Consider the following 14849-nt stretch of genomic DNA (forward strand, 5'->3'; position numbering starts at 1 on the left):
AGGCTCGACTCCTTTCCCATCAGGCCTTGCGTTCCTAGCCTGGGTGTAACTCCAGTGATGGGGCCAAGGGCATTGCTGACTCTGAAGCCCCAGTAAGACGGCTCCAGGGAGCTTTCCTGAACTCTGCTAGAGCTGGCTAGGCAGCCCTGCTCTGCCTCCGCAGGGCCTGCAAACCCCTAGGGAAACGCACCCCAGAAAAAGGGAACAGCATGAGCAAAGGTCTGGAGGTGGGAGCCTGCTCTGGGTTTTCTCTTTCCACGGCTCTGAGCAGCCCTTTCCTCATAATGGCTACCTTCAGTTCTCTGAATCCTCCTTATTCCCATTTCACTGATAAGACCGATTCACTTGCCCAAGACTCAGGTGGGAATGCAACGTGGGGCTGTAGCATCTCACCTGCCCCAAGTCCAAATGAGTGAATAGATGGGTGCTTGAGTGAAGGGGCCAGAGGGCAGCAGGTGGGGCCTGAGTAGGCTGGGGTGAACTCAGGTGGCATGCACACAGGCTGGGGGGAGTCAAGGCAGAGTTTATTGGCCCTTGAGTGCCCCCACCCCTCCTCTCAAAGCCAGGTCAGGACTGAGATGGAGGTGACATGGACAGACCCAGACAGAAAGGCCCTGCCTGAGGGACAGCCAGGCAGCCACCCACCAGGGAGAGGGTAGGAGGGAGGATGCGCAGTCGGGCGGCCTGCTGCAGGTCGGAGTCCTCTCCCATCCTCCTTCTGCCTCTGCCCACTCTACTGGCTTCCTGAGTCTGGGGGCTTATGCCCTGGTCCCATTTACAAACTCCCTGGCTCTCTGAGGAGCGCTTGGCGACCCTCCCCTCCCCCCGACCTGACCCAAGACATCATCCTGAGGGGCCCAGTCAGTCTCAGCCTGGAGCCCTGCCTGGCCTCGAAGACATAGGGACATGAGGCTTTCACAGAAAGCCACTGGGGGAGGGGGGAGGCGGCAGTGAGTCACTTGGCAGTTTGAAGGGGGAGGGGGTCAGCACCTCCCAGTTGAGGTGCTGGGCCCTGCTTGCTTTGGTCTGGCATTACCCAGGACCCCTTTGGGGTGTGAGCTGGGGCTCTGGATCCAGTATCTGCTGGCCCTGAGGGGGACTCAGGGCAAATCACAGCTTCTCCTCGCCAGCCTGGATTCGGGTGTAGGCCTCTTGGTCCAGCGGTAGGTAGCGGCCCTTCCGGGCATCCAGGTAGAAGAGCGGGTCTTTCACGACTGCAGGGTCAAAGCCCTCCTTCCGCAGCTCTGTCTTCTGTAACTTAAACGTCCCTGAGGGAGCAGATGACGGGGAAGGAGAGTCAGAGGGTGCGGGCAGGGGCTGAGCTCCCGGGAACCCACCCGCCGACAGAGGAAGACCAGAGAGACAGGAAAGGGCACATGTGGGGTGGCAGATCCCTTTATAGTTTGCAAAGAAGCCTCCATCCACTTCAGTATGTACCGTTTCTCAGAGCATCCCTGTATTACCCACCCCCTTTCTACAAAAGGGGAAACTGAGACCCAAACAGGAAAGCTATTTGTCCACAGCCACACACTGAGTGACGGCAGAGGGAGCAGAACTTGGGTCTCTGTGATGGCTCCTTTGATCTGAGCATCTCCCAGGTACAGGTTCAATGGCATTTAATCTGCTCATCAACCCGAGTGTCCATCCCTATTCTATGGATTCTAAGATGCACGTGTTTTCAGATTTTAACATCTCTGAAACAGTGTAAGTGGCAGCGGCTTTTTTAATAGTATTGAGCAGGGCTGACATGATAACCATGTGGGAGGTGACCAGGCAAGTGAGACCGGAGGCTGAGCAGCCAGGGAAGGGCAGGGCACAGGGACCGAGCAGAGCAGCGTGGGGGTCTGGCCGTGGACTTCCTGCCCACCAGATAACTCCTAGTCGTCAGTGCACCGACGACAGAAGAATGGCACCACCTGTCACGCCACGGTAGACCCACAACTCATCTCTTCCCGGGATGACCACGCACTCATTTCCCCACGCCCCGCTCTGGCTGCCTGCTACTCCCCGCCCCCCGCCATGCAGCAGCAAGAGAGCTTTGCAGAACATGAGTCTGACCAGCTACTACCCTGCTCAACCAATTCTGTGGCTCCCTACTGCCCCCACCCCAGCCCACAGGCTCTGGGCTTCCAGCCCTGCTAGCCTCTCTTCCCCGCTCATGCCACTGCCCACCCCTCACTGACTCCAACTTTGGGGGCCTCCTTTTCCTCCTCTAGTGTCCAAGGTCTTCCTGCCTCAGGCTTCACACTGCTGTTCCCAGAGCCCAGATTGCCTCCCCCACTCATACAGGCCTCCTTCTCACTCAGGTCTCAGCTTAAACGTTGCCTCCTCAGAGAAGCTTTCTAGTCCTCCGAAACCCCTTCATTCACTTTTCTGTCAGTTTGATCTGAATTCCCTTCTTCATCTTGGAATCCCCTGTCCTAAGGCTGTCTCCGCTATCGCTCCAGAAGCTCCAAGAAAGCACAGGTCCTATCAGAAACCGTTACCTAGGCCCCCAAGGCATAGCACAGTGCCTGGCACATAGTTGGGACTCAACATTTCTTCCATCAATGAATGGATGAACCTTCTCTCTCTGAAGACTCCATCTGCTCACTTGTATACAGGGAGGTCAGTTTATCAACTACCTGGCTAAGCTATGGGTGAAGTTCAAGTGACAGCCACCCAGGTCTCTCAAGAAGGAACCGGGAAGGAGCCTTGGTCTGCAACTGCACGTCGGAGCAGGGAGGGGACAGACCTGTTTTGTGAAGCTCAGGCATGAGGCGCAGGAAGATGGGACGGGCATAGAGGGGCAGCTCTTTCTCCAGCAGCTGTGCAAAGTGCTCCAGGTCGCAACTGCCAGTGGGGTTGGCCACAGCAGCCATTCCGGCTCGGCCCTCGGTTCCTGAGGGTAGTGGAGTGAACAGTGAGCGGCTGGCAGTGCCCCCTGGTGGCACCTCCCCACACATACCTGGTACCTCCCACCTGCCATACAAAGATACCTGGCACCTCGACACCATACACTGCCACGTCGGCCATGTCCAGCAGGCGGCTAAGGGTGCCCTCCACCTCCGTGGTGGACACATTCTCGCCTTTCCAGCGGAACGTGTCCCCCGTGCGGTCTCGGAAATACAGGTAGCCCAGCTCATCCATCACCAGTACGTCACCTAGGAAGGGGGTGAGAGGCAGGGCTTAGGCCAGTGGTCCTCGCTGGATCCCAAGAATTTGTTTGGCTGAAGGGGATGGGATTGGGGGAGTCCTGGGGAGGTGTCCTCTGAAGGTGGGAAAGACCCCTTCATATCTCTCCATCCCTACCCTCTGATAGGGCTGTAAAGGGCTAGGGAGAGGTGCCCACTCACCGGTGAGGTAGGCCTGGTCCCCCTTTTTGAAGACATCCTTGGCGATCTTCTTATTGTTGGCACCCTGGTTGAGGTAGCCATCGAAGCGCCGCAGGGGGTCCTGCTGGATGATGCGGCCCACCAGCTGGCCCGGCTCACCTGGGGGCGGGAAGGCGGGGCCAGATTTGCCACGGTGGCCTCTTCTACTGGTCCCCCCGCCCCCAAATGCACCCTACATGCTGATCTGACCTCTGGTCACACTATTTCCCACAGAAATTCCATCCCGCCCCCCGCAGTCCAGCCCCCCAAGGCAGGGAGCTTCTCTTGGCAGGTCTGACACACGTAGGCACTCCGTGATATCTGGTCAACTGAGCCGAAGGAAAGATGGACAAACAGATGAAAGGGTGGCTGAACCCTACACGGACAGTCTGGCCACAGCAGCGTTCCCTGGGCTCCTGGCTCAGCTCAAAGAGCTTCATGTTCTGCACCACATGATCCTCCGGGCCACCCATGAGGCAGTACTGCCATCAGCCCCGTTGCAAGGTGGGGGACTCGGGCCCAGAGCTAAAGGGCTGAGCTAGGATCATCCCAGGCGGCCTGGACCCAGGGTCCTCAACACAAAAGAGAATAGGTGAACTGAGGGAATAAACGACTAAGAACTGACGGCCACTGGTCAGAGAGGGTTACCTCCCACCCACCCCTGTCCTGTTTTCCTCCTGGGCCAATCCCTCCCCTCTGACCCCCAATCCAACCCCAGGACAGACCTGGCTGGCAGGGAAGGCAGACACCATTGGGCCCCCGGATCAGCTCCATGGTGTCCTCGTTGACACGTACTAGCCGGATTGGGTACACGAAGGACAGGATGCGGCTGTTGAAGCCACAGGCTCCCACCTGCAAAGGCCAAGACTTGGGCCTGGGCTCTCCCCATGCGCTCAAACGCGGGCAATGTGTGCGGGAGGCCACTCCAGCACCCACTCTCCCTTGCTGGAACTCTGCCCTCCCTTCTGCTGCCAGTGCCTTCCGTGATCCATCCATGTCCCCAGCCTGAGTGGTACCTGGCTGTCAAAGTTGCCCAGGCTGCAGTTGCACTCAGTGGCCCCGTAGAACTCAGCCACCTGGGGGATGTTGAAGCGACCAGAAAATTCGGTCCATATGGACTGTCGGAGGCCGTTGCCCAGCGCCATGCGCACCCGGTGCCGGTTTTCCACCTCCCGGGGCGGCTGGTTCAGGAGGTAGCGGCACAGCTCGCCGATATACTGCACAATCTGGAGGTGGACTTGGGGTGAGTTTGGGTCCCTGAGGTTGCTCTCACTTCCCACCTCCCAGCCTCTCAGGCCCCTACCCCTACTAGCTCTGTCCCTCCCCACCGGGCAATCCTTTTCCTCTCTGGGCCTCAATCTGAACAATGAACAACTGGCTGCTCAGCTGTAAGACAGAAGTCCCCGAGTGGGGCTGGTGGGAGGGTCATGAGGGGACAGGGATGGCTCATCTCCTTCCCTCTCACTCACTGTGCAGTTGTACTTGATACAATCATCCCAGAACCGAGAGGCTGAGAATTTCTTCCGGATAACCACTGTCATGCCATGGAGCAGGCATTGCCCGATTCCCACGATGTTTCCTGAAGGCAGAGTGAGCCCTGGAGGTCAGTGAGACGGGACACCCTTCCCTCCACAGCCTCGTCTTACCCAGCCCAAAGGTCCTGTCCCTTGGTCTCTTTCCTGTCCTCTCCCTCCAACACCAATGATAATCACTCCCCTAGTCAGACATCTTCCATGCCTTCCCTGTGCCTATTGGATCAATTACACATCCCCCCAGAGCCTGCAGAGCTGACCCCAAGTTCCTGTTCCGATAACCGTAATGATGCCCTTCAACTGAGGGGACCAAGTTAGCCCGCCTGGCTTCTGCACCTCACATCTGCCTGCATTGAATACACCTCTTCCAAGAAGCCTTCCAGGCCAGACCAAGCTCTTCCCTTGAGCTGAGCTCCTGTCCCCTGGCCTTCGCATACTCACCATGCTATTTCTTGTATCATGTAAGGTAGGCTTCCATCATTCATCCTGCCCCAACACACACCCAACTCTAAGCACCCTTGAGAACAGGAACTATACTTATTCCATCTCTGTCTTCCCTTAAGACCAAGCAGCAAGGCCATGTATATCCACGGGAACAAACTGACCAGTCAGACCAGCCCCAGTGCCTTGCGGGACATGGCCATACAAGCAATCAGACTGGAGTGGCCATCTTGTTTTTGTTGTTATTTATTTTTTGGCCATCCTTGTTCCGAGCTCCAGTCAATGGCCACATCTGGATTTGAACCCTGACTTCACTCGAAAGCTCATGTGTTTCTACTGCAACCTGCTGCCTGACAAGAGGGACAGGGTTCCTGAGGCCCTCGGGGTTCTGGAGACGGAGGAGCGGCCCACGTTACCGGCGGAGTGGTAGAGTGGGAGGCAGTCGTAGACAATGTCATCGGGACGCATGCGGAATCCGTAGTACACCAGGGCAGCCATGCGGTAATACCTGGGAAGGCAGAGGGCGGAGAGCTCAGTGGGCCCCTGGGAAGGCCGAAGGGGAGGCTCCTGGGCCCTGTCGCCCCGGCTCTCCCCCCAGGCACCTGTCCCTTACCTGCTGTGCACCACGATGGCAGCTTTGGGCAGCCCCGTGGTGCCCGATGTGTAGATGTAGAAGAGCTTATCTGAAGAAAACAGACACATGAGCATCTGAGTCCGGAGTCAGACGGACACCTGTGTGTGTACCATTCAGTGCCCATTCCCATCACACCTCCTCCAGGCCTACTCTGATGACCCCAGACACCACTCTGCTCTAATGCCTGCGTCTGTTCCATCAACAACCGTTTTCTGGGCCCTCACTCTGTGCCAGACCCAGAGAGACATCGGTGACCAAGAGGAGTACGGGCTCTGCCCTGGTGCAGGCTGCAGCCATGGGAGACAGGCAGATGCAGACCAGCATCCCAACGTGAGTACAAAGGGAGGCGCAGGGCCTGTCCAAGCCCAGTGGCAGCACCTGACCCAGGCTTCAGGGAGGGGAGGGGGCACCAGGGAGGGCTCCCCAAGCCTTAGAGCGTGAGGAGGCACTGAGCTGCAGGAAGCAGGGTGCGGAGGTCGCTCCTGCAGCACTGGCCATTTCTTTTTCCCACCCTGCAGCCCAGTCCAGGGACTGTCACATTATGGTTTCTGTTATGAGGCTCAGCCCCCGCAGGCTGGAGGCTCCAGGAGGTCCGGAACACCACGGGGTGACTGCATGTTCCTTGTCGACCATCTCCTGCTCTTGTGTGCCTGCCGTATGCCAGCCTAGGCTGCACACCACGAGGGCAACAGGCTGAACCAGCCTGAGTCCCCGCACCAGGAGATAAGATCTGTATATGACAGATTGAATGACTAGAATGAGGACAATGACCTGTTACTAAGCCCTTGCTGCCACACCCTAGCTTCCCAGTGCATCTCTTTCAATCCTTAGTCACTACGCAAAATAAGTTCTGTGGAGAGGCGAAAGGGTCTGGGGGGCTGCCTGGAGGAGGGGAGGTGGAGACAGGCAGCCCAGTACAAGGGAGGATCACAGCCCAACAGGGGCCTGCACTGAACAGGTGCTGGATGAATATTTAAAGGGCCCCTGGCCCAACTCCAAACAAAACTCAGAAACAGCAGGTTCCTGGGCTCCGCCTGACCCTGCACATGTTAGGCATCCATGAAGGCTTGTTCAACAAATCAGAATCAGATTCTGTGAGCTCCTGTGTACTCAACACCAAGCCTAGCACTTTCCTACACACCAGCTCATTTAACCTGCACAGTAACCCCAGTTACTGTACCCATTTTCCCAGATGGAAAAGGGAGGTGACATGACTTACTCCAGGTCACACAGCAAGTATGCAGAACACAGGCCTCTGGCCATAAGGCCAGTGATCTGTCCTTGGCCACCTTAGGGTTCCTCTGTGGGGGGTGGGGGACTCACCTGTGAAGCCCTTGTCAGGGCAACTGGGCAGGTGCTTGGGGGCATCTTCCAGCAAGGGGTCCAGGTGCTCTGTGCTGGCAGGCACTAGGCTGGGCTCCCACGGACCAGAGCAGAAGAGGCTGACTGAAGGGTCCAAGCTGGCATGGATCTCAAAGACAGCTGCGGGGGAGACAGGGCAGATCAGCAGGCAGATCCCAGGAACTCTCCTCATGTCAGGGCTGGGCATGCTGTCAGGGGAGGCTGGCTGGGTAGGCGGAGAGAGAAGCACCCAGGACCTCCTAATAAGAAAGATACTGATAGGAGCAACAGCTCCTATTAGCTTCTGGCTAACTACACAGTGGGCTCTTTATATGCATTCTCCTGATCACACACCCTAGGACGTAGGTACCAATATCAGCCCATTTTACAGATGAGGAAATTGAGGCTCTGAGAACGAGAGGGACTTGCTCACAGCCAGAACATGCTGAAGCTGGGAATCGAAACCAGCTCTATCTCACATGAAGGTTTACTCTCTTACCCACTGTACTAGGCTCGTCTGTGGGGGTCTGGTTAGAAGGGAGGAGTGGGGCTCAGAGGCTAGCAGCCCTCCAGCCTCTTCAGACAGTGGGAACCTTCTCTCAGGCTCCCCCATGCGTTACAGATGTCCACCCGCCCTAGGCATGGGCCAGTCCTGGCCCACTTGGCCCCATTTCCTCTGGCTTCCTCTTTTTTGTCCAAACATCTCCACTCTCCCTGCTGAATCTGTCCTCTTCCCCTTTCAACTTCTCAATAACCTTCCCTGTCCATTACTCCACAAACCACAGCAGCGTGGGGAGAGAGAACAGGAACACTGTGGCCAAGCCCAGATCAAATCTGGGTTCCACCGCTTACCAGTTGCAGGAGTTCCTCACACCACTATGAACCTCAGTCTCCTCATCTACAACTGATGACAGTCCCTTCCTCGGCAGGCTCTGTGAAGGTTAGAGCTGCGCTTGTCAAGTACCATGCTCAGCGCCCAAGTTAGTGCCCAAAGTGGCAGCCAAAAAACGTAAGCTCTGCAGGACAGCAGAGAATGGACTCTTGTTCCCACTTTATAGATGAAGAAATGAGGCCTAATTAGTCACAAGAATGGTTACCAATTCAATCTGAGAACTCGCCTAGCATCAACCACTTTGCTAGTGCTTCAGGTGAAGCATTACCTTGAAAACAGTATGAGCAGGTACTATAGTGAGGAAACTGAGGCACAGGGAATTCTGGTCTCTTAGGATCGCCAGCTTACTAGTGGCAGAGCCCAGGCCGTCTGACTCCAAGGCTCATGCTGCTCTTACCCTCTGAGCTACACAGCTTCCCCAGGGCTGAAGGAGGTCTGTGCAGGGTCCCATGGGACTTCCTGCCTGTGCCTGCCTCTTGGGGGCTCACCTGGGGCCATCTCACTGCCGAAGATGAGGGCCCGGGCCCGGGAGGTGGTCAGGCAGTGGCGCAGGGCGTCCCGCCGGAGGTTGGTGTTGATCAGGGCCGCCTCCACACCCAGCTTGGCCATGCCCAGCCACAGGCCCACGAACTCATTGCGGTTCTCCATGAAGAGGGCAGCCACGTCGCCGGAGGCCAGGCCCCGCGCTTGCAGGAAGTTGGCCACGCTGCTTGAGTAGTCATCCAGCTGGCGGAAGGTCCAGTGTGTGTCTGTGCCCTCAAAGATCAGGGCCGTCTTGTTAGGGTGGCGCTGTACCGTAGAGGCAAACAAGATGGGCACTGTCCGCCGCTCCCGCAGGTACCGCCGGACCTTCGCCTTCACCTTCAGGAGCACCATGCCGCCACTGTGTGGGAGCCAGCAAGGGAGCTGTGACTGCTGGGCTGGGAGTGGGGGTCCCTGCACCCCGGCCCAGGGTGCTGCCCCATGGGCCAAAGGCTCCTAAGCCCCATCACTTGCAACACTCCCCTTGTCCAGCACCTGTATGCTGGGCACCGTGACACACACCAGCTTGCTAATGGCGTACAGGGACCAGGGCAATTACTCCCTCCCCTGTACAGAGGCGGAAACTAAGGCTCTGCCAGCAGATGGCTTGCCCTGGCTTCGGAGGTAGAGATTTGAAGCCCAGTCCTCTCTGGCTCCAGAGTTCAACCCCTACTACCATCCCTGTCTATTCTGAGTCTGCTGCTCCGTCAGAGCATTCTGGGACTCCAGGGCCCAAGTCAAGATCTCTTTCGGGGCCTTCCACAATGCCACCTCATACCTACCCCCACAACGCCCCAATAAAGGATGAGTTTGCGATTTGTCCAGTCTTCCTCTCTGTGAGCCCAGCAAGGAGAGGGCTCCATCCTAGTAACCACCTTGTCCTCTGGGCCCTGCTCAGTGCCAGGCAGAGATGTTCAGCAGGTGTGTGTGGAATCGCTGGCCACACCCCCCTCTCCTGCCCTGCCCCTGCCACCTCTGACCCCTGAACTGTCTCAACTTCCCAGCCTCTATGCCTTTGGTGATGCTGTACCCTCTGGCTGGAATCCCTTGATCCCACCACCTTGATGTATCTCTCAAGAACAACTACTTTGGCCCTAGCCTGTTTGCTCAGTGGATAGAGCATTAGCCTGCGGATTAAAGGGTCCTGGGTTTGATTCCGGTCAAGGGTACATAACTAGATCCCCAGTGGGGGGCATGCTGGAAGCAGTCAATCAATGATTCTCTTTCATCATTGATGTTTCTATCTCTCTCCCTCTCCCTTCCTCTCTGAAATCAATAATTTTTCTTTTTTTTAAAGAAAGAACTACTTTGCCTCCAGAAGGCCTTCTCTGATTCCCTGAGGCCCTGGCCTAAGCCGTCTCTCCCTGCCCCGCTCCCACAGCTCCCCGCTGCTACCACCCTTCTTGCAGTGGCCACTCTATACTTCCTTTTGGAATCAACTCAGACTGACAAATGCTGAGCTGCCTGTTCTGGGTGTGAGTCACTGTGTTGGGCACTGGGACACTACTGTGAGCAAGACTGCCAGGGTCTCTGCCCACATGGCACTGCCAGCTTAGGGATTTACTGTATCCCCTAAATACCCCCCAGACCAGTCCAAGCTTAGCCCGGGACTGGGTCTGCCTTGCTCCTCTGGGCTCCAGAGCCTCGCACCTGGCTCAGAGAAGGTAACGGCAGGTGGTTCTGGTCCAGGACATCCCTGTGGAGCACACCTGACATTCTCTGGGGAGGTTTTCCCAGACATCTGACTCGGGGCCCTCTCAGACTCAGGCCAACCCAAGGACAGGACCTTTCCCACAGGGTTCTTATTACCAACTACAGACCCCTTTCCGATGTCTCCTCAACACCTCTCCCTAACTGAGCGTTCCACGCTATGTCCCAGGCCCCCAAGTTGGCCCCAGGCTAAGGAGCACCAAGTCAGGGAGATTCCCCAGGAGGAGACTGTGACCTTGGAGGTGGAGGTACCAGTGCCAGGGAAAGAGCGTGGAGAAGAGGCTGCTGCTTTGGGGCCCAGCTACCCTGTGCTGGCAGAGGCCCCGGGTCTGGTCTGGGGGAATTTTGTGGACTAGGAGCCCAGGGAGGTGTGGAGACTGCAGGAAGGGCTAACCCAGGTACTCACAAAACATCGCGCCTGATGGTCTTGATGAAGATCCGGACAAAGCGCCAGCCACCAGACCCCAGATAGAGGAACAGCAGGGAAAACACCACCTGGGTCCAGGGCAGTTTCAGCACCAGCTTGGAGAACAGCAACGCTCCCACGAGAGACGCCCCGAGCAGCATTGCGGCCTGTGAGCACAGGGTCGTCAGTGGATTCCAATGTCCAAGTTCTCCACTCCCTGGCCCAGTCAGCCAGGCCACTATGATCCCATGGGGTCAACCTGCAGTGTGTCTTGGCAATACCGAGTGAGGTGGCCATTGACGGCTTCCCTTTCCAGGGCTGTCTGGAAGGGGCAGGCTAGGGGCATTGGAGGCGAGGTGAGGAGTTCCAGAGGTGACAGGCAGGGGGCTAGGTTCTAGCGCCCTTGTCCCATCTCTGCCCATAATTCTCCGAGGGACCTTGGGCAAGTCCCTTTCCTACTTTAGGACTTAGTTTCCTCCTCTGTGCAATGGGTGTAGTGAGACTTGCTCTCAGAAACCTTTCCAGCCAAAATAGGACAGTCCACTCTCCTGACATCTAGGGTCCCTAACCAAAATGGCTTGGAGAGGAGTACTAACGTAAGCACCTCTGGCTCCACCCCATACCCAACGACCTGGGCAGGTTGTGTGGATGACCAGGCCAAGCCACAACACCCAGAGGGGCAGCTTCCAGGGAAGGGGCCCTAGCCCCGGCCCGGCCCAGAGGCTCCGGCAGCGCCATGGCTCTGCTGGCCCATAGGGGGCGACAGAGCAAACAGGGTAGAGTCCGGAGGTGCCTGAGAGGTGATCGCCCGAAAGGAAAAGATGATTGAGAGGAAGCACCGCCACAAACACACTCAGTGAGCCACTCGGACGAGTATTTGGGGACTGGGCTCAGGGGGAGGGGAAAAACTGGCTGGGCCGAGATTAGAGCACTTGGGTCCTATTCCTGGCTCTTCACGGATTTGCTCAAGAGGGCGGCAGGTAGGGCTGAGCTTTTCTTCAGGTCCTATTCCTGGGGAGGGGGTGAAGGTCACGGCTGTAAGGTAGCCGGAGAGCCTCCACGCCGGAATGAGGACATGGTCTGGACCACAGGGAGCCCTCACAGACCATCTCCCGCTCCTTCACGCGGAAAGGAAAAGCCGGCAGCACTGAACTAGCGACCCCAACTCCACAGCCAGGATCTATCTCCAAGGTCCTCAGACCTCTGGCCTTCCAGAGCCGCCAGAGCAAAGGGTAGGAGCCCGTCCCGGAAGGCTGGGAGATGGAATGTGGCGAGAAGAGGATGCCTAGTTCCTTCGGGACCCCATCTCAGGTCGGTCACTGCATACAGCCCCGGCCCCTAAAGAGCCAGGGGAGCAGCAGAGCGGCCGGCAAGGAGACAGCAGCAGGGCGCGCCTCTCACCCAAGGCCGGCACCGTCACACCTGCCTCCGATGGGCCGGCCACATTCCCCCGCCCAGGGACCCACTCGCCTGGTCTATGCTCACCCAGCGTCGGCCCCGCCGCGCGGCGCCCCGTCCAGATACGGCCCGGCAGCGGCAGCGGAGTGGAGAGCGCGGGGGGCGGCAGCCGCCCCTGGGCGCGCAGAGCCGGGTCTCAGGAACCCCTCGCCAGCTCTGCGCCCTGCATGGCCCGGACAGTCCCTCCCGCCGCTCAGCACCGCCCGCCCGTGGCGCTCCTCCCCCCGCCTGCCTCCAGCAGCCCAAACCGGCTGCGCCGGCCGGCAACAAGGCGAGCCGCAGAGCGAGAGGCGCAGGGCAGTCCCAGCGCGCTCGACGCCACCTGGCCCAGCCCGCTCTGCGCGCGCGACGGCCTGAGGCGACGCCTCCCGTGGCATTCTGGGAATTGTAGTCCGTGCCGCAGAGACCCGTGCTTTCTTCTCTCCCCTCGCCCCGCCCCCCCCATCCCGACCCCGCCTTCCCCCTTCCCCTCCGCACCCTGTACGGGTAAGAGACTGGCGGGCTCTGCCTGGGCCCCGAACTCTCAATCCTCCGGCATTTGGATCTGTGGGAGAGCACCCCCCACCTGCCACAATGGCGGAGAATTGGAGTCCGCGTTTAGACCAAAGGCCGAGCACCACACCTATAAGAGAGATAGAAGTGTGGTTTCAGACAAAGAAGGATTAAGTCTAGTAATGGTTCTGTGGCAAAATGGCTAGCGCATTGGACTTCTATTTTAATTTGGAATGGTTATTCTAAAGTTTTGGATTCGAGGTCCTCCCTCAATTCCATTTGGGGTTATTTTTGGTTTTGGTGTGTGTTTTTTTTTAATGTTCTATTATTTTTTTTCTTTAATGATTAAGGTATTACATATGCGTCCTTATCCTCCCATTACCCCCCCCCCCCCCCCCCGCTCGTGCCCTCACCCCCCTAGAGTCTGTGTCCATTGGTTATGCTTATATGCATGAACACAAGTCCTTTGGTTGATCTCTCCCTGGGTATTTTTTTTTATGGACACAGTACCTTTAGAAGGTTCAGAAGACCTGCAGATTTGAGCACCTCTCACCTCCGCTTCTGGGACAATAAACTTGGTGCCTCGATGGCTGAGTAGGAATCCTTTCTCATCCATGGTAGTATCTTGTAAGCAATCTGGCACACCTGATGGTACAAAGGGCACGGATCTGGAGACCTAACTTAGGCTTCTAATCACTGATCCCTGCAGGAAATTAACCTCCAAGTCAGTGACCATATTTGTCATGCCACCTGCTAAGCCCGGGGCCATTGGCCAGCTTCCCAGCCCTGTGCAGCTCTGGGCCTCTGAAAACTTGGTTCCTTGATAATCAAAACATGTTGGTCATCCACAGTTGCCATCTGTCTTTGAATAGATCCCTTAATCTCTTAATCTAGTAGAAGTCCTTAAAAAGGGGGGTAGGGGCAGTTTTCAGGGTCTATTCATAGGGATTAAAAATGAAAATTTGGTCTGATGAGTATTTGGACCTATTTCTTCCAGAGTATAGGGTACATCCTTTTGGGGGAGCTAGGTAAATTGAAGCACCTCCTTCCCCATGGGTGCTACAATCAGGAGGCAGTGTTGCACTGGGTGCTTATGGGTGTGGACATCCAACAGACTTGGGTTAACTCAATTGAAAGTCAAAGTCTCCATTTCTTCTTATATGTAAAAATGAGAACATACTACATACTTGCTATTGTAGTTTACAGGCTCATTGACCACAAAGCTCCCACAAAATCTAGGCATCAAGATTATCTCTGGTTGTATCCACAGGGTTTAGTAAATAACAGAAGCCTGATAAATGTTTGAGAGGGGGAGTGATTTGGAAGCACTGATCTTATCCACACCAGGATCCAGGGAAATAATTATTTCCACATCAACTGCTGAGGTCATATGCAAATAAGGCAAGTGAGAATTTGAAGGAGGGTGGTGGTGACCAGCCCCCCTGTTCTCCTCCACCCAGGCAGGTCACGTTGGTGAAGCCAAAGCAGGAAGCCCACAGCCACGGGGCCAGGCCTCAGGGGTAGGTGCAAGGGGATACAGGCAACAAGACAATCTGCCTTCAAGTTGCTTATAGTCTAGTTGGACACACAGAGAGGTCAGGTGGAGATTAGACTAGGCTGCTCACTGCACTTCTGTAATACCCACCACACGTTATTGTGATGTCTTCTTTGCTTTGTAGTCAGATGCATCGGGGTTGCACTTCCATCCCCAACTGTGAGAAAAAACTGGGCAAATCACCTCTCCCCATGGAGCCTCAGTGTCCTCATCTGTAGAATGGGAATCCAGCCATCATGGTCACCGTTTCGTGGGGCTGGGTATGGATTCAATGAGATATACATGTCAAGCTGTCAGCCCAGGGCTGGCACATGGAAGGCCTCAGCTGCCATAAAGTTGCTCATCCAAGAGAGTGGGGATGCAGCTGTCTTGAGCACTGAGAACCCCCAGCAATCAGCAAACACTTAGAAGACACTAGTGGGCTTGTGCATCAGGGTCCATGGGCAGGGAAGGCCACGTGGTGGGAAGGGATTGTTGGAAGGCCTTGGTGTGCCAGGTTGAGTTTTGTCCTGG

The 14849-nt window shown here is 56.6% G+C and overlaps 1 protein-coding gene across 2 annotated transcripts; it reads right to left on the reverse strand.

Moving 5' to 3' along the window:
- Positions 1–484: 484 nt before the first annotated feature.
- SLC27A4 (solute carrier family 27 member 4) lies at positions 485–12604 on the reverse strand. 2 transcript variants are annotated; one of them, XM_079791254.1, is made up of 13 exons: positions 12317–12604; positions 10832–10998; positions 8682–9076; positions 7284–7442; positions 5940–6009; positions 5743–5834; positions 4823–4932; positions 4370–4579; positions 4079–4205; positions 3336–3473; positions 2979–3143; positions 2735–2881; positions 485–1268 (listed from the first exon to the last, which is right to left on the reverse strand). In XM_079791254.1, exons 2-13 carry the CDS (start codon positions 10990–10992, stop codon positions 1111–1113), a joined length of 1932 nt encoding a protein of 643 aa, XP_079647380.1. In that variant the 5' UTR covers positions 10993–10998; positions 12317–12604; the 3' UTR covers positions 485–1110. The 2 variants fall into 2 exon arrangements, with proteins under 2 accessions (XP_079647380.1, XP_079647381.1); XM_079791255.1 differs by having other exon boundaries at positions 12302–12604.
- Positions 12605–14849: the final 2245 nt, after the last annotated feature.

The sequence above is a fragment of the Cnephaeus nilssonii genome (assembly GCF_951640355.1).
Source record: "Cnephaeus nilssonii genome assembly, chromosome: 14".
NCBI lineage: Eukaryota > Metazoa > Chordata > Mammalia > Chiroptera > Vespertilionidae > Cnephaeus > Cnephaeus nilssonii.

Excerpts from the sequence above, each read along its gene's own strand:
- SLC27A4 (XM_079791254.1), bottom strand. The coding sequence starts at position 10,992 with ATGCTGCTCGGGGCGTCTCTCGTGGGAGCGTTGCTGTTCTCCAAGCTG. Across the intron at positions 7,443-8,681 it reads CGGCAGTGAGATGGCCCCAG|CTGTCTTTGAGATCCATGCC; the intron begins GTGAGCCCCCAA and ends TCTCCCCCGCAG. Across the intron at positions 5,835-5,939 it reads GCCATCGTGGTGCACAGCAG|GTATTACCGCATGGCTGCCC; the intron begins GTAAGGGACAGG and ends CTGCCTTCCCAG.